Source organism: Triturus cristatus, chromosome 10 (genome assembly GCF_964204655.1).
Source record: "Triturus cristatus chromosome 10, aTriCri1.1, whole genome shotgun sequence".
Taxonomy (NCBI): domain Eukaryota; kingdom Metazoa; phylum Chordata; class Amphibia; order Caudata; family Salamandridae; genus Triturus; species Triturus cristatus.
Genome location: NC_140593.1, coordinates 321017813 through 321039731, shown reverse-complemented (window position 1 = coordinate 321039731; position 21919 = coordinate 321017813). Strand labels below are relative to the sequence as shown.

Here is a 21919-nt window from a genome sequence, read left to right as displayed (position 1 = left end):
ACTAACACTTCAGTTGACTTGGCCCTCACACTTTGGGAGGCATACAAAATAGTCACCAGGCAAGGGCAAAATCCTTGATAGTGGGCGAGCAGCAGGAAAAAAGGAAATTAATGGATAATGTAAAGAGGGAGATCTGGCCTGGCTAGATAAGCTGGACCCAGACCTGGGTCTTAAAATTCAGGAATAATGCAGCAAACCCATTAAAGGAAGCAAGAACATTGCAAAAGATTTTGCTGCTTACTACTTACTTTTGGATCTATTCTCCGGCTGTGACAACAACAGCTGTGGAGGCATCAGACTTCCTTCTGGATATACAACTGCCGTGATCGTCAGGGGGAAGATAGAGATTACGTAGTAGCCGATATTGAGCCGAACAAGGTTGAGACAGCAATTCAAAAACTACAAACAGGAAAAAGCAAAGTGCTCCCTATAGATGTGTACAAGGCTATGGACTACAGGCTCACCCCACAGTTATTGGCTATGTATAAAGAGAGCAAAGTTATGGGTGTCCTCCCACAAGATCAAAGACAGGTCATCATACCAGTGATACCCAAGAAGGTGAAGGTCTCAGATGAATGCGCCTCCTATAGGCCAATTTTATTTTCAAATAAGAAGGTCAAGATCTCATCAAAAGTATTGGCTTCGTGTTTGCAAAAAGTGGTCCAATCCCTGGTCCATTCTGGTCATTTAGGCTTTCTGCCCAACCACAGTACAAGAATTAATCTTATTCACTTAAATAGTGCACTGGGAATGCATGGAATGCTTGGGAAGACGCCTGGTGTCCTTGGACAACAGGAGGGCAATTGATACCCTAGAGTGGGGCTACACGTTTGCAGTACTAGAGAGGTTTGGATCTGGCCCATCCTACCAACAAGGGGTCTGATTCCTGTTCAGCGGCCCATTGGCAAGCATCAGGGTCAATGGGACCTACTCATCGACTTTCAAGCTTAGTCAGGGACCAGACAGTGGTGCCCACTACCACCAATGATTTTTGCCCTGGAGCTAGAATCACTGGCAACTGGGTTCGACAGGAACCACTTGTTCAGGGATTGGAATGGGGCGGAACATAGGAAGACAGGATATCACTTTACATGGAAGATATCCTGCTCCATGTGGTCGACCCTGAGATGATGGTGTCCAGACTCATGAACATTGTGACAAATTTTGGTAAATACTCCGGTTATGTTATAAACTGGCACAATTCCCTATTTCTACCACTTGTGGGAGCAGCACTAAAACTACTGCCTAGCTGTGAGGTGCAGGTTGTGGAGGGGGAATTCTGATACCTCAGCATCTATGTAACTAGAAATGCTGAGCTATTGCATGAGCCGAACCTGATCCCAATCCTGGAGAAATTGAGAGGCGACGTGAGGCACTGGCACGCACTGCCACTCTCCCTACTGGATAGGGCTGGGATTTTTAAAACGATGCCCTTGCAAACCACCCCCTTTTTTAGGAGCCCAAAAGATACTTCAGAGAAAAAGAGGCAGAAATTCGAACTGTTATAGAATGGTGGCCCAGTCAGTATCCCCCTGACAAAGCTGACAGGGAGTTGGTGGGATGGAGGAATAGCCATGCCCGATATTCAGAAATATTATTGGGCAGACCAACTGGTGACAGTCAGTGACAGGGCCTTTATGATGCCGTCTGAGCCAGCATTGCAAATGAACAGATAGACGATGGGGGGCAGAGGCTACCCAGCAGCACTATATGGATGGAAATCCCTGGTAACTATGCCCCCACACACCGGCACAGTGATAAAACTATGAAAATAGGTCATGAAATATTTAGGGTGGAGGCGCATACTCACACGAGTGACCCTACTGTGGGATGCTGTGGTATTGGAATCCCTGAGAAGGCTGCAGTTGTTCAGCAAATTGGATCTAATAGGTATCTCCACAATTGGAGATTTGTGGGAAGAGAGAAATGTAGTTCCTGGCTCAAAGGTGGTGGCAGAATATAACCTGTCAAATTCAGAAACCTACTGATACTTGCATATCAAACATGCCTTGCAAGCAATCATACCAACGAGAGAAGAAATAGAGTAGTCTTCCTCCTTAGAGGACAAACTGCTAGGGGACCTAACCGCCCAAAAAATACATGTCCCTGGTGTATAAAAGATCCAAAATAACTCACCTAACACCCTACAACAATTAAGGAAATGATGGGAGGAGGAAAGAGGGTAGCTTGATGAAGGAGAGTGGGAAGAGGCAGTTAGGGCCGGAAGGAGGTAGCAGTAAAATCGGGGTTCCAAATGATCCAACTACGGATATTGCATCACTCCTACTACTCAAGAATGGCTCTAGTACAAATGGGAAAAAGCATGTCCAATCTATGCCTGCAGTGGTGTGTGCAAGAAGTAACATTCTTCCATATCGCATGGACCTGCGCAGTGTTACAGAAGTTCTGGTAGAAACATATGCCATGCATGAACAAGAGGGAGGAACAGACTTGAACGAAATGGCAAAAAGCTAAGTGCCAAATGTAGGGGGAGATGCAGTGGCTCTGAAGCTTAGTCAAATTTGGACAATACTAAGTATGAGTGTGGCTAAAAGAAACGCCAACATAGCATGGGGTGTGGGGACTGCGCCGTGCATTGAAAGTTGGAAAAGTGGTATGGATTGGTGTATGCTCACTGAAAAAGTATTTTTTTTATAAAAGTTGGGTTTGCCCCAAGAAATAGGAGAAGTTCTGGTACAGATAAGGCGCACTCTGTGATGCCGCCGCGGATGATGACGAATCACCAATGACACAGGAACCCTGGTGAGTCCACGGAAACTGATTAACAGAGTGGAACGGTAAAACGGGAGGATGAAGGTCAGGGTATGGACATCTCTAAGAATTGCAAATGCATTTGTTGGGTGGGACAGGGGACAGTTGTATGCATTGTTGCTATGCATTTAATGAAAATATGATAAAAAAGAATATGTGAATCATACAATGCACCAAACCTAGTAGGGAATATACTGAGTCAGTCTTATAGTTAATAGCATAAATAAGTGTCAGGGGGGAGTGCTAGTACGCTACATCACATTGACGGGTCACATCTATGGAATGCCATGTGGTGTCTGGAACTCAAAGGAAAAGATCTCATAGGTTGGCTTGTGGTAGAGCAAAAGCCTGCCCAGGCTGCTATATCACAAATCCCCACCCTCCTCCAGACTGTAAAAAGCAGTACCCCCTGTGGGGAACCTGCTTTACAAATTAGCATGTTGTGTTAAACATGTGTCTTCAATATGTGCTGTGCATTGTCAGAGGCCTCACTATCCGGCCTCACTATCCAGCCATCATATACAATCAGCTCAGTTTTCTTATTGCTTTATTTGACCGTAGAAAGTACAGTTGAAGCCTCCATTCTAAGGAACACAAAGAAAGAGTGAACAAGAATGTCTTCTTTAATAGCAGCTCTTCATGATGTGCAGCCATTGTGAACGTGCTCTGTCAACCCAGCCTCCTCCACCTGGACTCACGACAAATGCTTTGTTCAGACTCCCCGACGTTGCATCCTTCTGATGCTCACACACATTAGTTCACATTCCTGAGGCCCACAAAGCGTTCAATGGAAACTCATTGGGATCTCTATGTTCCCTTCCTTTGGAAACAGAGAAGACATCATTTACACAGTACCCCTCTCTTTAAACATGCAGTGTCAGTGCACTAGCAAAGCAAGACAAGCATTGGCAATGCCGATAGGCCTGGCTTTAAAGCAATGATGTATGGCAATGGGAAGCATTACAAGTGAATAGCAATGGAATAGATTTGTATTTGTCTGGAAGCAAACAACTGCAGAATAATATTGATGTAGGTTAGAAGGTCAGGAGACAGTTGCACTGTCAAGCTAGACCCAAAAATCCACGTAGGTGGATCAATAACTGCCATCTTCACATCTGTGCTGCTGAAAGAGAAAAACAACATACATTGTCCAGTTATCTAAGACATTTTAATAGCATTCCAATTGTGTGCGTGCCCCTGATAATTCAAGCTTAGACAGCTGGATTAATAAACAAAACGATCACAGCTGCTTCGACGGCGAGCACTTTTTGTGGAAACACACAACTTCTGCCCAATCAAAACATGCATTGCTGACTCCGAACATGTGGGTGGAGCCAAAGGCCCTTTCTAGTGATGCTCACATAATTGTCTGGTGATATCTGCGCTGTCAAGCCAGGCCATAAAAAACATTCTGTAGAGGGGTCTCACCTGTGCTTCTTCTTTCTGCTCCAGATCTCAACAAAATAATGTGAAGAGGGTGGTTTGGTGAAGGCACAGTCTTTATTTTTTAAAGCCCCCATTCCAAGTGGCCATCAATTCTGATGTACTCTGTAAAAGCAGTTACCCGGCCCAATGGAATTATACAATGTAGTGTTTCATAGCTCTCTGTGAATGACCAGCGGAAAACGTGCAGAAATCAGCAGGGAAACATCGATTACCCCGTGTTTTGTCACAAAAACCTATAATCCCTATAATTTCCCCACCCCCGAAGTTACCGGCACCACTAGTATAGTAATTCCGGAGGCGAAACAATAACAGGTATTACTCCAAGCCACACATACTCATTCTGAGAGCCTAAGGTGCATAGCAACAGATGCCCTCTGGGACAGCTCTGTAATCATTCACTTGATGTCAGTCACTCAACACAAACTTTAAGTTTTAGTTTGGATACCTAAATGCCCCAAGCTATAGAAAGGAGAGAGAGGTCAGAGGGCCGGCAATTCAGCTACATTTCATGGTTTTAATATTAAGCTAAGAAGTGAGCAGGAGACATGAAAGTGGCACAATTGCGCAAGCACTGCATGAAAAGGTAACTGATTTTCACATAAAAGTGTACAAAATGCTGTTGAAGATGTGTTGCTGGGTTCTCCACTAGGCCCAGATTTGCTACGGTTTTGCACCAGTTTGCCTTGTTTATCGCAGAATCGAACCAAAATCCTGTTTGGCATTCACGAACCAACTCAATGGCAATTTGTGTTGCTTTGTAACAAAAAATCACACAAGGCATTGCAAGCGCTGCCTTGTGTTACTCTCCGTCAGGGAGGCATTCAATGAGTGAGCCCTAGAGGAAATCTTGCCCAACGAACCACCATGAAGGCTGCACCTATGCCTCCATGAACCTGAACACTAGGATATTCCTGATCCAGAAAAGGTGGATTGCTTATGAATCTTTTCTGCTCTGCAATCCAGCAGTGGCATCAGTTCCACGTCTGTGTCGGATCTGGCACCGATTAACTCAATCTCCTGTGATGGTTCCAGATGTGAAAGTTGTGTCTCTAAAGACAGGGCATCACTTGGTGGAGAAATTGTATTGTCTGGGCCCTAAAAAGATAGCGAGTCAACTAGTCGTCTAGATTTGTATGCAGTAAATAGCTCTGATTGATTCAGGGGAGCTAGTATCTTGGTAAGAACGCCCTGGTGCGAACTTTTACACAAAAGGCAAAACATAACATTGAAAATGATTCTCTATGATAGTAAACCAGAGAAACTTCAGATGACACGCATGCTGGAATTTGCATGTAAGCATCCACACTTGCCAAAAACTCTCCAGGTGTAGGGAAGGCTTCACACATCCATTTGGACACTGCCTTTAAAACTTCCACCTTATTTAATCCTGCATCTGAAAATGGGAGTATGGAGGAATTCAGAGCATGGAGGCATGGAGGAGAAACCTATAACATAACCTTTGTGAATCACAGCCAACACATAGATATCTGCTACATCAGCCTCCCATGCTGCCACGAAGTCTTAGATATGACTTCCAAAGGACCCTTGAATAAGCAATGCACCCCACTAGTCAGGAACGCAATGATTTCTGTCTTCAAGGCTGGGTGATTGGAATAGACTTCTTTGATGAACAATGCATCTGAAAGTGTTATTCCTCGCCTTGGATGACTGATACTGGTGTTTGTAGGCCTCTTGAGAACCTGAGGTTGAGAATGGGAAACCCTTACCCTTGTAAGGAAAAGCATGCTTTCTACCTGTTGGAAAACGAGGCAGCATCTGTGAGGCCTGCACAAATAACATGCCTACATTTGCCCTTCACTGGGAACCAAACACCCAATTGTAGCGCCTGACTCTCAGAGGGTAGCATTGCAGAGCAGTCTGAGGCTTACTCAAGGGAGGTGGTGTGGGCTAGTAATCGCCATTTGCAGGTGCGCAAAAATAACACTCAATAATTGATTGTGCAGTCTATACTTTGCTTTATAAAAGTAAGAGTACATTTATTAAACACACACACTACTCAATACTATGCACCAATTTGCAAATATACATAAGCTGTTGGAATTACTTTGTGACATTGTATAACATCTCCACCCCTCCCGCAGGGGGGGTGGGGTCTAGTACCACCACTCCTATGTATTCACATCAACTTGCCCCCAATGCAGTTAGTTGAACATAACCTGGAGCGAGGGCCCTGCGCACTGGCACCATCCCAGTGGCGACCCACCCCATTACGTCAACAAGCATTAAAAAGGGGTAAACCTGCCTTGGTGACACATGACCCTGACTGAGCATCTCCTACTGACCATAAAGGATGCACCTCTATATCTTAAGGGCTAGCAGTCTGGGGTCTTCACCTAAGCGCAGCAGCAAGAATCCAAGTTTACGCACACTTTAGAATGACAGTACTCATCACCTTGGTTGATCATTTGAATGCATTGCAAATACAGCCCCTAAAGGCATCACAGATGAAATCACAGGATTGCGCATATACAGCCAGACACCCTAGCAGGACTGTCTGGCAACATAGCCCCACTTGGCTTATGACATCTCCTTACACATGTGACTTACAGTCCCTTCAAAAGAAGTACTCCTGGCAACTACACTTCTCCTGCAGTGCGCCTCTTCACTTTAAAAGGAATCACAGGTAAAAGCATGGGATTACGTAAATACAGCCAGACCCCCTAGCAGGAAGGTCCAGCAACATAGCTCCATTTAACTTAACATCACCTTACACGGGTACTTCACTTTACACATGTGACTTTCAGTCCACCTAAAAAGAAATAACCACTAGTAAATGCATTTCGATGCAATTACACCACTTCACCTCCAGGGGATGCACTTCTTCACACATCCCCAACTCAGCCCTTCACTTCATGATGCACTTCTCCACACACCCTCTTCTGTAGAACAAAAGTTCCAGCATAGAAGGTGTTAAAATGCTAGCTGAGCCCTTGAGGGGTAGTTTTCTTTAGGTCCCCATGACACTGAGGGTGGGACTTTTCTTTGTGCTGGGGGGAAGACTGCGCTTCTCCAGCAGCTCCCCCAGCACCTTTTCACAAGTGAGGGTGACCCCCCTCCTCTGGGGGCCACAAAGCACCAAAACAGCAGATTTCCAAATTCCTGGCAAGGCATTATGGGGCGCCTCATGCTCCTCTTTACCAGCCCCAGCCAATGGTAACACTCTCCTCCGCCCTCGGGGTCTCTGAGAGGGTGGATTCAGCAGGGAGCTGTCTTCACTGGCTCCCTGCGCCAGCCTTTCGCCTGGCTCTCCTCCTTGGCCTCTCTTCTTCCTGCGCAGAGGCCACTGCTCCTGAACACCGGTCCTGGGCTCTTCTTCTGGTGCTGTTAGGGTCCTGGGGCAGTCAGGTGGTCTCTCCTTCCAACTGCTCATTGCGCCAGGCTCCAGCACTATCAGCCTCAGCAGACCACACCCCAGAGAGAGCTTCTCTTCCTGTGCAAGCACTTTTTAAAAGTTGAGTAGGGGGCTGGCAGGAAGTCTCTGTTGGTCCTATCAAACAGCGACACATCACTTCCCTGCCGCTGCTCCCTCCTTCTTGTCCAGCCTCTGGGTTTGTTCAAAATGGCATCGTCCAGTGTTTCTGGCCACATGTCTCGGAAGCCCCTTCCCCCCACGCTGCCTTCCCTCTCTGGTGCAGCCTGGCACCCAGCGACAGAGGTTGATGGATTGGCCTGTAGCCCCACCCATCTTCTCTTTGTGGAGAGGAGGCCCTAGCTTGTGGAAGAAAGGTTATCAATCCATCCAACTGAGGTCAGCCCTCAGCCTTGGTCTGGTCATGGCTGGCTCAGAGAAATATGACAGGTCTGGATGACCCAAAAGCAGTACAAATATGACTTTGGACTCTGCAGAATACTTATTTTCACATTCGCTACATTGGACTTAAGTGCGTCTCTGGAATCTGTAGGCCTAATGGAAGTTAATCTAGCCATGGGCCCCACATCCCCATATGTGAATAATGAAGTGAAAACACAGTAAAACACACTGACGTTCCCTGGCATGTTTCTTTCCAGTGTATAAAGCCTATTCCATATCACCACCCAATACGGCATAAGTCCTGCCACACCATTCACTTTGTAGCTGCTCCTGGACTGCGCACGCTAGAAATCTCCCCTGCGCAGTCCGTACACGTGTGCACACGCAGGTACACATGTGTCTGCATAGAACCAGCCCTGTGTCCCTTACTCCAGCTGCTGCACAGTGGCATGGTCAAGCCAGGGGGACACCAGTAAAATCCCCATGCAGTCTCTTACATCCTGAGTTCACTGTGGGTGAGTCCCAAATTATGAGGCTCCCCCACAGTAAAAGCTCAACAATTAGGTGCTCAAAAAGCTCCGGGCGGTCCATAGTGTCAGAACCACCTCCTAACACTACCTCTGTAAGATTTCATCAGCATTTCTCCTTGCTGGTCTCCAAAGAGCTTTTTGCCTGAAAGCAGTATTGTCAAATAAACTACCTTCTCAGCATCTTCTGTCTTTCATCCTCCAAACTGTGTGAAAACACACCATAATATCCCATTTACAGACCTAAGAAGTAGTACCAAGACCACCAAGTGATAGATCTGATGAGAACTTGACATTTTGTACCATCTGGCCAAAACTTCGTAGCAGTGTTCCCCTTCATGCATAGGCCCTGCAAGGTATACTACCAGAAGATCGTCACCAAAATATTGTGGGACAGAAATATAGTATCTTAAATATCATTGACAAAAATATTATCCAATTGGAGTTAATCAATAAAAATCTCCACCCAATGGGATGACTTTTGTAAATGATATGTATTACACAATATTTCTGTCAGATGGTATTTTTACTAATGATATTCTGAGATACAACCACCTACCTACCAGTATGTCCAAATTCCTAACCCAGGCCTGGGCAATGTATGCTGTTTGCTATTAGTAAAGCATGGCCTCCTGGTGTATTCCATTAGAGTAGTTCTTCTGGGCAATAGTTGCAGATCCCCAAGCGAGACAATGTTTCTTTTGAAGAATAATTTATAATATTGTAGTTCAGTTTTTCTTTTGTTCTATGCACTCTTTTCTCCAACTTATTAATAGATGTTAGCTACTTCACTTTCCTGAAGCTCCTAAGAGGAGCACCGCATTGTTTGGGCGTCCACTTTGTAAGCAGACCAACACTGAGAAGTCAGAATCTCTTACTCTAGTAAAGTTGAGCATGTTCCTACAAGGAATCATTGTATCTCTGGTGCATACCCGTGTCCCTGGAAAAGCAGTGCAAGAAGAATAATTATTTCAAAGTTGGCTGAATACAAGATAAACAGGCATGCAATGAATTACCTTGAGCTGTGGGCTCTTAGTAAAGAACTGCAGCATGTGAAATACAGATTTCATCATCATAATGTCAATTCCCAACCCACTCTGCAGAGCTTTACCATTGTCAGGGATTCTAGGATTAAGCGGCATGGAATCCAAATTATGCAGTACGTTATCTAAATCATGCAGCAAAAAAGCAAGTTTTAAAAACATTCTCTGGAAGAAATGTTGTCCTCCATTTGTGATAGAAACAGCATTTGTTGTGAAATCTGCAAATGATGTTACATAATGTGTATTGTGTAATAAATCCATAATTATGTGGTAAATGCTGTAGCCACAGAATCACACAAATCCACACACAAACCTTAAGCATTGTATTTGCCTTTAGTGCCTACTGTTTACTTCACTTTGAGAAAGACAGCATTTTCAATCTAGCTACCAGGATTCTTGTGGTATTTATATAAACACTAGGCCTTCTCTCATGATTAATGTGTGTGTGTGTGTGCGCGTGCGTGCCTGCGTGCATGCATGTGTGTGTGTGTGCGAGTGTGTGTGTGTGTGTGTGTGTGTGTGTGTGTGTGTGTGTGTGTGTGTGGGTATATATATATATATATATATAACACAGTGGTCCGATAGGGCAAGCAACTCTACGCATTTTAACCACCAAAGCTGCCATGAAAGTAGAATGTTAGTCAGAAAGCATGTATTTTCAGTTGATGTAAATCTGTCCTATAGTTTTTGAGATATTTATATTTAAAAAAGGTGCTGGCACGATTCACGAATCATATCTAGAACACTTTTTACATTATTTACACAAAGTGATGAGTTTGCTCATGTAGCTGGGGATCTTTAATACTTCAACAATATTTCCATATATTCATTAATAAATAAACAATGTTCTATAGCAAACCTTTTTTTAAATTATTCTTGGTTTTGAGGCTTTTCATATCTTCTTGGTCAATTATTTCTTTTAAAATGCCACTGTAAATAAATTGGTCCATTTTCATCTACATGAATCATTTCAGAGCCAAGTGGATCTGCTGTGTATTATTTTTTAAATATCTGGCAGCGCGGAGTGAGCACAAAATGTTGTACTACTTCGTTTTTGCAACTCATTCTGCCTTTTTTTGCTACACCATTTACATCTGGTATTTACCCCATTTTGCTCTGAATGGAATTTCTTAGTAAGGATATATGGAATCGTTTGAAATAAAATTGATTGTTTGGATAGAATGGTGATCCTAATTAAGTAAATTCTACCTATCTCTGGATAAATCTTCTGACCCCATCACTGCAATTGACGTAACATTTTTGTCTTTAAGGAAAAAAACAATATTTACTCCAAATTACTGAAATTATGCAAATGGAAATTCTTGAATAACACTAAATACATTTTCTTTTTCATTGTTCTTGCTGTAAGTATAGTACTAAATCATCAGCATATATTTAGATTGTATACCCTCTCAAGAGGCAACTCTGTACGGCACTTTCTGTCGACATCTTTGAGGCGAACAGCTCAGTATATAGGGCAAATAGTAATGGTGGCAATGGGCACCTCTGCATGGTCCCTGGGCTGGCAACTATTGCCTTTCCTAGCTTGCTTTTCATTTTCAGCCCTATCTGCACTCCACCATATCCGTGAGATCCTGGCCTGGTGAACTAGAAGCATTTTTCCCAAGTACATCAGACAACTCATAGTTCACTAGGTCAAATATTTCTAAATACCAAAAAATAATCTAACCTTGAAGCCATTTCATAGCAGGGGCATGTAATGGTATACTATCAACTTTCTGTGCTTATTTCACGTTTAATGTTGCCTTATTATTGCCTCAGCACCAGTTACTTTACACAAGGAGAACACATTCAGTTTTGGTTTCCACACGCAGATCACAGACTATTCCACTTTCCACCAAGTGATTGGCTGTAATTAAATAAAGCAAGTCTGTTTAAAGGTCATTAGGAGCTGAGCATTTGCTACAGCAGAGCTGGCACAAGCCACGGTTCTTAATTAAAAGAAAATCCTCCAGAAGATCTTAAGCATCTTTTGAAAATACGCCACTTCCCACCTTGAGGAAACTTTCCTCACCAAATGCGGGTAAATAACTGCCTCCCACATTTTAAACAGCAGAGGGTCTCTGCTACAGAGGCGCAACTACAGCCAAATTTCGGAGGGGGGGGGGGGCAGCTGATTCTTCCAGCAATATGCAGAGCGGAGCTGCAGGGGCTCTAAGAAGGGGGCAAAAAACAATAAAGCCTCATTAACACGTAAATGGTCTTTTAAAGACCTGTGAAGTGCTCGAGTGCGGCTGTGCGGGTGCCCGGGAAGCTGTCTCAGCTGCGAGGGCCAAGGTTCATGTTTTGGTGGGCCAGACTCATGTTGGGGTGGGCCTGGCCCACCCGCTAGAACCGGGCCTGGGTGCTAATGTCACTATGATCTCACAATCAGAGCACAGACTGTGGCAAACAGTGCTTGAAGTGGAAAAATAGAAGTGCGGGTACCCTGTACCACAGTACCTGCTTGTTTCTGAGAGGTACTGTCCAATTAAAAGTATTACGTCACTCTTGAAAAGTGCAGGTAGGTACTCCTCAAAATAAAAAGGTGCCGGTACTCAGTACCGGATAGTACCGGCCCATTTAAAGTACTGATGACAATCACTCGTGTGTAAATCAATGTTCCGGAACGCGATAACTAAAGAACCGAAATGTAGTGGGAATAGTGTTGCTGAAAGTCACATGCCAATATGTTTAAGGTCACTTGTAATGTTTGAGCTCCCTCTGCAGGCTCAAGAAGAGAGACCATGCTGAAGCAAAGCACAAAGCTCAGAATGACATCTGTGTTTCTTCTTCCTCTCTCTCTCCCTTTGTATAGCTGTCGCTCTGTGTTCAGGCACCACTGAATACAGATGTAAAGTGTGGTTTCATTAAATTCGTTGTTTGATGGATATGTCTTATTGGTTCTGAAAATGGCCAACATGTGTCGTAGACAACCAGAGCTACCATCTAACTGTGGTGTCGGCAACGTCCAAACCTGTGGATATGGGCTGTTGTATTTGTCTTATCGTTTCACCATAAAACATGGAGCTTGGAAAATTAGTGTAAAAGCCTCTTATCCGTCAAATGTGTGGATTGCTCTAGGCGTGCAGAGTGCCTCGCGCCCTGTGGGAGAGGTTTACTCCCTCCATAAAGATACATATACATGCATCATCACATGCTATGAACTTGAAAGCGTGTTTCTCTCTTACAGTAGTGACTGGAATACTTCATGGCGAGCGATTCTTAAATAAAAGCAAACAAAATAAAAAATGTCTAATTACATTCTGGTGAATGCTGCAATACCAAGCAGGTCCCGCACTGGCTGCAACGGAGAAAACATCTAACGTTAGTTATGCCTCTTAGGAATTCACATTGACATGAGCCCAGTGCTTTAAATGGGCCGGTACTCACCGGTACTAAGTGCCGGTCCTTCCGAATTTTCTGGCCGTCAGTACCGGCACTTCTCTTTAGCCAGGGAGAGTACCGGTACGCTAATAGATGGCACTGCAGGCTCCGGTTAGGTTTCATTTTACAGCAGCGGCTAGTGTTAAAGGACGTGAAGGGCATCACCCCACTAACATGGGGGAGGGGATGGGAATGAATTAGCAGCTCTACTTAAAAAGACAATAGCTGTGTTGGGATGAAGGAGTTCTTTCTGTGTGGTTGAAGAGTGGGCCTGTATTTGCGCATGTGCTGAACGAGTAAGATTTTCGCCTTGAAGGCACACACCGGGCAGTGACATCACTGTGGTAGGCGTGACCAGTTTTATCGGTGAGGCATATGCTTCATTTAGGGCGTTTACTGCTCTGGCTCAAGGCTGGGTCCGCAGAGCTTCATTCATCTAATGGAGAAGGGAGGGGCAGACACAGGGGAACGTTGTTAAGAGTTGGTGTCTACTTTGAAAATGCAGGCACTGTTTATGTGGTTTTTTGAGTCCTGAGGGGCCAAGTGCGGCCCATTTCACTTTTGACTTCTCACGATTCTGAAGACAAGGAGTGCTGCAATGCACGTGTTCTGTTGCTGTCGCAGGTACTTCTCGTTGGCTGGACTGGCTCACAAGTGCTCTTGTTACCTGGTTCACGTAAACTCTGCCTCTACTAGCTTCATACATACCTTCAAATTGCTCAGTTTGTTTTAAGTAAAGAAAACTATCTACGACTGCAGCAGCAATCACAGCATGTTAATTACTGTTTACATGTTGTGATGACAGCTACAAGTTAAGAAAAAGTGCGAGTCTCCCTTATTATTCTTTTTATTAAATTGTGATGTGTTGTGGTGTCTATTTAATGACTGAAAAACACGGCATCACTGTTTCCTAATCACATAATGTTGTTAAGAAAACGTGTATAACCAAAAGTGTGGTTGTGCACTGTTTTTCAGCCACGTTTGCTTTTAATTTCAAATAGGTGAAAGCTCCTGCTCAAGCCTGGCCTGTCCTCTGGCAGGCGTACCTTGGCGCTAGCGATGCACTTGCTTCATGCCCTGCCTGCTCTGTGTACTTTAACACAAACAACAATTTCACCAGCCGCCACTGGTTAGGTATCTCTTCTAGCACAAGGTAGATGCCCTGCTGCTCATGAGCTTGTAAGCACAGAAGCCTTTTGCAGAGTCCCTGCTGGAGATTCCAGCAGCAACCATTTGAATGCCCTGAGACAGCAGGGGTCTGAGAGGACTTGCCTTGCGTCATGCTGTGGTTAACAGTGCAGGGTCTAGACAGACCCTGCACCGTCGATCAGGGGCACAACGACCATTCACTTCAGCTGAAAGTGCTTTAGCCTGCTCCCCACCTCTCTCCATCAGGTGTTTAAATGATATCCCTGTGTTCACCATCACACTGTGTTTGACAGTGGAGGGCCCTTTAAGCCCTATGCTGCTAATCACATTCACACTATTGTGTGCATTTGGGCAAACACATGTTTGGAGGCAGCACATGGACAGTGGCAAGAAATCCATGGGAGGCAATAAGTTTAAAATGGCTTTAATCTCACCTGAGACTTTGTGTGAGTGCTTATGTCTGTGTGCTTGCCAACTTCTGTATGCCTGTTTTTGCGTGTGAGAAAAGTGAGAAAAAGAGTAGGAGAATCAGGACACTCAGGAAATATTTTAAAGGGAATATGTGGAATGCTTTTGTGTACATGTCTGCTTGTTTCTGTGTGTGTGTACACTTGAGAGTATATAGTATTGTGCCAAACAACAAAAAATAACATTATGGCATTAAGAAGCAGCAAATATTACAAAACAAGGATCTGTTAACATATCATCCTGCTTGGCTTTCATTTTGTGTAATGAGTTAACCTGTTTTGTTTACATAAATGCATTTCTCATGTGTTTTGATATGTGCTGCAACTGCTACAGAAGTCATTATGTATCATCATATCTTGCCCTTAGCCCCGCCCACTTGCCACACCTCTAGCTCATATTAATGAGTACCTGCACTTATTGTTTCCCATTTAAAGCACTGGACATGACCATTCTCTGCTTGTGTTGCAGGCCTGCAGCACGGGTGTGGCGGCTACCTGACAACCCCCAGCGGTAGCCTCAGCTCGCCAGATGCCAACCGTGACGGGAAGTACGACAACAACCTGAACTGTGTGTGGACCATCGCGGCACCCGCCAACAAGTTCATCAACTTCACCTTCTCGGCCTTTGTACTGGAGGCGGCATCAGGAGGCAACTGTATATACGACTATGTGAGGGTAAGAGCAGAGAATCGAGGTGTGATGAAAGGAGACAGAAAGAACTGGCTGTGTGGGCTGCCTCACTGTAGTAGAAAGAGTGCACATGTGCTATTTCATTGGTGTATAATAAGAAATGGAAAAGCTAATGTAGCGTTATTGACTAGTACGAGGGGTATTATCAAGGCCCTATGGGGCTTATTTACAAGCCCCTTGCGCTGCCCATACATCACTTCGTCCGATGTTGAAGTGACGGTCCGGCGGCGCAAGGGGTTTGTAAATAAGCCCATAGTTTCCACTTGCTGAGGTATGAGTTCAGTTGAAGGTAAGGGGCACATAGTGGCGTCGCTGGAGGCCTAGCGGGGCAGGTTCCTAATCTGTAATTGTCCTTCCCCCCTCCACCCGCCCCATTTGGGTCCCATCACTGAACGAACAGCTGCAGCCAGTAAAACAAGGATTGGTAAATGCATTATCCTTCACATATGTGATTAATAATAAGCAGTTTTTTGTTGTAAGTTGTAGTTTGCTGAGTAGTTGTACAATATAAGTTACAGGAAGTCTGTTAAAGTTTTGTGACTTATTTATGTACAAAAAGCCAATATATTGTGCTGCTACTAGTGGTATAGCGCAGGTAAGTAATAGCAACATTTTGAAAAAAGGAATGAAGGAGGGAAATAATAGAATGAATTGATGTAATAGCAATATTATATGTATAGAGGAGCTCTGCCAACTTTTTGCCCTGCACCTCTGCACCTGCTGCACCTGCTGCACCATTCAAATCATGCCTCTAATGCCTGCAAGATAACTGCAATTCTCTGTTTAGTAGTAAAATATAGCAATGCTTAGTGTTTAGAGGAGATATTAGAACTTTTGGCCCCGGTACCACTGCGCCTGCTGCATCATTCAAATCATGACCCTGTTGCCTGAAAGGTAACTGCACGTGTGACTGCTTGTTTAGAAGTAAAATATTGCTTTTATTTGGTGTTTAAAGGGGATCCTAGAGCTTTGGGCCCCGGTGTCACTGCACCAGCTGCACCCTTGAAATATTGATCCTAGTGCCTGCACGGTAACTACACTTGTCGCGGCTTATTTAGTAGTTAAACATAGCAATATTTAGTGTTTAGAGTTGTGACAACTTTTGGCACTGGTGCCACTGCACCTGCAGCACAATTGAAATCCCTGTCGCCTGCTAGATAAATGCACTTGTGACTGTCTTGTTTAGTAGTAAAGTTTATCAATATTCTATGTTTATTGGGGTCCCTAGAGCTTTTTGGCCCCAGTGCCACTGCACCTGGTGCACCATTCAAATCAAGCCCCTTTTAACTGCAAGATAAGTGCAATTGTGTCCGCCTGTATAGAAGAAAATATAGCAATATTATGAGTTTAGAGGAGTTCTGACAACATTTGAGTCTGATGCCACTGCACCATTCAAATCATGACCCTGTTGTTTGCAAAGTAACTGCACTCGTTTCTGCCTGTTTAGTAGTAAAATATAGCAATATTAGGTGTTTAGTGGGGTGCCTAGAGATGTTGGTCCTGGTGCTACTGAACCTGCTACATCATTCAAATCGTGAGCCTAATCCCTGCTAGATAAATGCACTTGTGACTGTCTTGCTTAGTAGTAAAGTTTAGCAATAATCTGGGTTTAGTGGGGTCCCTAGAGCTGTTGCCCCAGTGCAACTGCACCTGCTGCACCATTCAAATCAAATCCCTTTTAATTGCAAGGTAACTGCAATTGTGACTACTGCCTGTTTAGTAGTCAAATATAGCAATAATATGTGTTTAGGAGAGTTCTGACTATTTTTGGGCTCAGTGCTACTTCACCTGATGCACCATTCAAATCATGACCCTGTTGTATGCAAGGTAACTGCACTTGTTGTATCCTGTTTAGGAATACAATATAGCAATATTTGGGGTTTAGTGGGGTGCCTGGACCTTTTGGTCCCAGTGCCACTGCACCTACTGCACTATTGAAATCATAACCCTAATGCTTGGTAGATAACTGTACTCATGACTGCATGTTTAGTTTTAAAATATAGCAATATTAGGTGTTTAGAGGAGTTCGGACAACTTTTGGGCACAGTGCCACTGCACCATTCAAATAATGACCCAGTTGCCTGAAAGATAACTGAACGTATCACTGTCTGCTTAGTAGTAAAATATAGCAATATTTGGTGTTTAGTGGAGTTATAACAACGTTTGGCCCTGGTGCCACTGCACCTGCTGCACCATTTAAATGTTTCCTCTTTCAACTGCAAGGTAACTGCAATTATGACTGCCTGTTTAGAAGTAAAATATAGAAATATTAGGTGTTTAGAGGAGTTCAGACAACTTTTGGCCCTGGTGCCACCACACTTGCTGCACCATTCAATTCTTGACCATAGTGCCTGAAAGATAACTGCACTTGTGACTGCCTGTTTAATTGTAAAATATAGCAATAATCAGTATTTAGTGGGACACCTTGAGCTTTTTGTCCTGGTGCCACTGCTGCACCATTCAAATAATGAACCTTTTGCCTGCAAGACAACCGCACTCGTGACTGCATGTTTAGTGGTAAAATATAGCAATATTTGGTGTTTAGTGGAGTAATGACAACTTTTGTCCCTGGTGCCACTGCACCTGCTGTACCATTGAAATCAAGTCCCTTTTAACTGCAAGGTAACTGCAATTGTGACTGCCTGTTTAGTTGTCAAATATAGAAATATTATGTGTTTAGAGGAGTTCTGACAACGTTTGGGCCTGGTGCTACTGCACCTGCTGCACCATTCAAATCATGACCCTGTTGTCTGCAAGATACCATAACTTGTGGCTGCCTGTTTAGTGGTAAAAAAATAGCACAGCTCTTGTATATTAACTTTATTTTTAATGTGCAATGTTTATTAGAACATTTAGAATTTGATCATAATGACCAAATAGAGGAAGTTGAAAAAATCAATCTGATAATGCAGTTTCTGAGACTGGTGAAAAAAAAGTGCTGGATTAATGGATGAGTTTACAACCTAGGAAGATTTCTCGGAACAACTTTAAACCTTAACCGCAGCGAGTTCTGGGCCTCACGATGCACTACTTCCACCTAGTAATCAAACTATACATTTTCCAAGTAAAATGCCATGCCCGCAAATTTGCAAGAACACAAAAGAAGATTTTAACAAACACGCCAATCACAAATCTGTACATCCATAACATTGTAATACTGTTTGCCCTTAAAGTACTGGGCCACATCAATCATGCAGTAAATATGTCTTACTCAACTGTATTTATTAGGCAGTTTACATTTTAAAGGGGGCCAAGTTAAACTTCATACGGAGCCCTGATCAATTTTACCAAGCAGGAGTAAATCATGCTGGGAAGAAACACGAGATTAGCATTTTGAATATATTTCAAGCACTTTTGCACTAAGAGAACTTTGTAACTGTCCTGGCTTTAGGCCGGACGGGAAGAGATGGGTGAAAATTGACAATGTAGCTACCTCTATCCGCAAAGAAGTAACAATAGAACATTTTATGAAGAGTTAATTTTAGTTGTCTAAGGTCTGCAAAGGATTTTTTTAGCAGACATGAACGCGTATTAACGATTTAATTGATTGACTTTTGTATTGCAATGGTTTTTGGTAACTATGCAAATAAAATTAAACCAATCCGAGAATTCCTACAAAGTGCAAAGAAAGGTACTGAGGCATGAATAAGAAATGCCACAAATGTTCTAAAGCATCTGCTTTACACAACTAAGTAATAAAAAGTAATCATTCCAGCATACTGTTAGAAACTGTCCAGAAAGATATCAGGAGAAAAAGGAGATAAGTGTCTAACCAAGAGACTGCAGAAGAAAGAGGAGTGAAGATTAGAACTGGAATGATTTAAATACTTGGAAGTCCCTTCCAGTGACCTTTGTAATGTTTAATTCACAATTGTCTTCAAATATTTAAATGACTTGTTATGCTGTGTTTGTGTGTGTGTTTATCTGTTTTTATCTGCAAACAGGTGCCAACACACAGAAGCTGCAACAGGAATGTTTTTATTTACAGGCTGTTATAACGTGTTTTGACCATGAAACCAGCCTTGCTCACAAATAGAGGACGCCATGATTCCCTTTGTTTAAATGTGCACACATGATTACCAAATCATGAAAACAAAAAACATACCACAATGCATTCACAATTGTATCATCATTAAGGTGCAAAGTGCAATGAATCTCAGTACATAAATGAAACAATTATTTTACAATGCATTCTTTTTCATTGTGAATATTCAGCAACTCTCAATTAGATATTTTTTGATAAAGCACAAGTCTGTGCTCACCCTAATTTCTGTTGCAACAAAATGTCAATTTCTGTTTTTTTACATGCTAACCTTCCATACATATTACCAGATAGGGTCAAAGTCTCATTTAAAATATCAGCAAAACTATTTTATATACATCAAAACAATTACACCCAGTATCTTTTGTTCCCTATTTAAAGAGTCCAGATGAGCTAATGAGCTTTTCCTATCTGTCATCACAGCATGTATTCCCTGATTCTGAAGTAGCGACATTACAAATGTGTGTACACATCTTTGTCCATATTGAGACCCCCCACCCCCAGATATTGCTGTCCAGCTCAATGATGTACTTAGACTCACATTTTCCCAACTCCTTTTCCCTATGCCCCCCTCTGTAGTGCCTAGTACAGCATCTATGACATAATATCGTAGCATCTTCTCATCATCTGCATGGGCTTACTCAAAATGTCTTTCCACTGGTTATGTTCTAATTATATTTTGTATTGCCCTAACATGTTTCAAAATCCTCTTACGGACTTAATGAATGGTACTCCCTATGTAAAGTAGGGCACACAGGCAAGTCTGTAAATACACAGCATGATCTGTTGTCCAATTATATGCTCCTAAAGTTTTAATAGGTTTTCCTGTCAGCGAAGAGAAAAATTCAGTTCTGTTTTTTCCGCACGGGCAGACTTTACACTTGCTGCACTTTATAAAATCCCTACTTCTTTGTAACAAGTTTGAATTAACATCCATATTTAGGCTCAATTTTACTAGGTCATCCTTCATTGAACTGGCCCTTCTGTGTGTTATACTTGGTCTTCTGGGTATTAATGCAGACATTATAGGCTTATTCTTCACCACATTCCAATATTGGTACAAATTCTTTTAAGTTGAACTTCTTCACTGCAACATGTGGTAATGAACCTAGTGTACCATGTGACAGAGCTATCTTTTTTCTTTCTCTCAAAGAGCAGTCTCTTTTTAGGTCTCGCGTGTAGCGTTGCAGTGCAGCGTGCTGCTTGCTCTGCGAGAACTCTTGTAATGAAGGACATTTCAGAAGGGGGCTTTAAGCTCTGCCCCTCATTTCCATTGGCTGGCGTCACCGTTTATACTAAACGGTGGCCTGCCATTGGAAATGAGGGTTTTCTGTAGACGCCATTTGGCCTCCGAGACGGACTTGGTGGCCTGCTTTGCGTCTGTCGCAAAGCACTTTCTTATCTTTATGGGGCCATGTGTTTGAACCACATGGCCCCATAAAGACAAGAAATCCCCATGCTCCGGCTGCAGCGCGGTCCTCTTTCACTTTTGGGACCGCGCTTGTTGGATAAATGTTGTTTTCATTCCGTGGCCGCAATCGAATGAGTTCTGAGGACCTCAGGCTCTTTTCAGCATGTATTGATTCTTTGGCTTAAGCAATATTCTTTCTGCACGCTATTGTTTTTCAACCAACTAATGGTTTAACGGTGGTTTGAAACTGTCCAAAAATATGACATATGTCCTTCAGTCTGGATTTCGCTGCAATGTAAATGCTCAGCGAGAGCCCAATGCATTTCAAATCCTGCCGAGATTGTTTTTGCCTTCACCCCTCCATTGCTTTTGTTGACAGTTGTGAGTCAGATGCAATTGATATAGAAATGTATTAGATGAAAAGCCTGACTTCTATGTGCCTTGAGGTAGGGGTCACGTGGAATACTGCGCAAGGCTGCAAGATATTTCAAAAGAGTTGCCATCTTGAGACGTTCGTTTTCTCCCAGTAGCGCCTCGGATCCCCGAGTGTTATCGATTTCTGTTTTTCAGAAGGGCAAAGCCATATAAGATAAATAAGGCTTTTGGCACCGTGGGTGCCTTAAGTTGCAGAACTCAAGGAGAATGCATGCGTTGTACTGATCGCCCGTTATGCAGACTCACATTCCAAAATTGGAATGACGAAACGTGCCGACAAGAATGTAGAGTTCCTGTTTTCGATGTTATCTGGTTTCTGCCTGAATTCGTGCATGAGAAAGTGATTAAATTGACTTGCTGTATCCAAGGTCGTTGCGCAAACGTAAGCTGAGTAATTAGGGAAGGCGCGTGGGGGGGAGGGGTGGGGGAGTTGGTGTCGCACACTCTGGTGAGTAGAGCACTGTAGCTGTCCAAGGCAATTTAGGGCTTGTCACCTGGTACACACATAGGCAATTCAAACACAGAGAGGCCTGATGGCTCAGCGAGATGAACGCTTCTCACTGAAATTTTAAGATCACTGGATGAAATCTCATCAAGGGTGCTCAGCCTGTTATCGTTCCGGGGCTGTAATACTGAGGACTATTAAGGTTGTTAATATTAGCACCAGTTACAGCGCTTAGAAACGGCAGTACAATTATATGAGTCAAGACTCCAATCCATGCAGGAACTCGAATCCACTCGTGTGCAATCCCACTTGCAGTTCCTACATTCCTGCATG

The 21919-nt window shown here is 43.4% G+C and overlaps 1 protein-coding gene across 1 annotated transcript in view; it reads left to right on the top strand.

Annotated features, from left to right (window-relative positions):
* Positions 1-21919, top strand: part of CUBN (cubilin) — a 1289359-nt gene that overhangs the window by 1079602 nt on the left and 187838 nt on the right. Inside the window, exon 60 of the mRNA XM_085631507.1 lies at positions 15033-15238. Coding sequence (XP_085487633.1) covers positions 15033-15238 — 206 coding nt within the window. The remainder of the gene's footprint in view (positions 1-15032; positions 15239-21919) is intronic.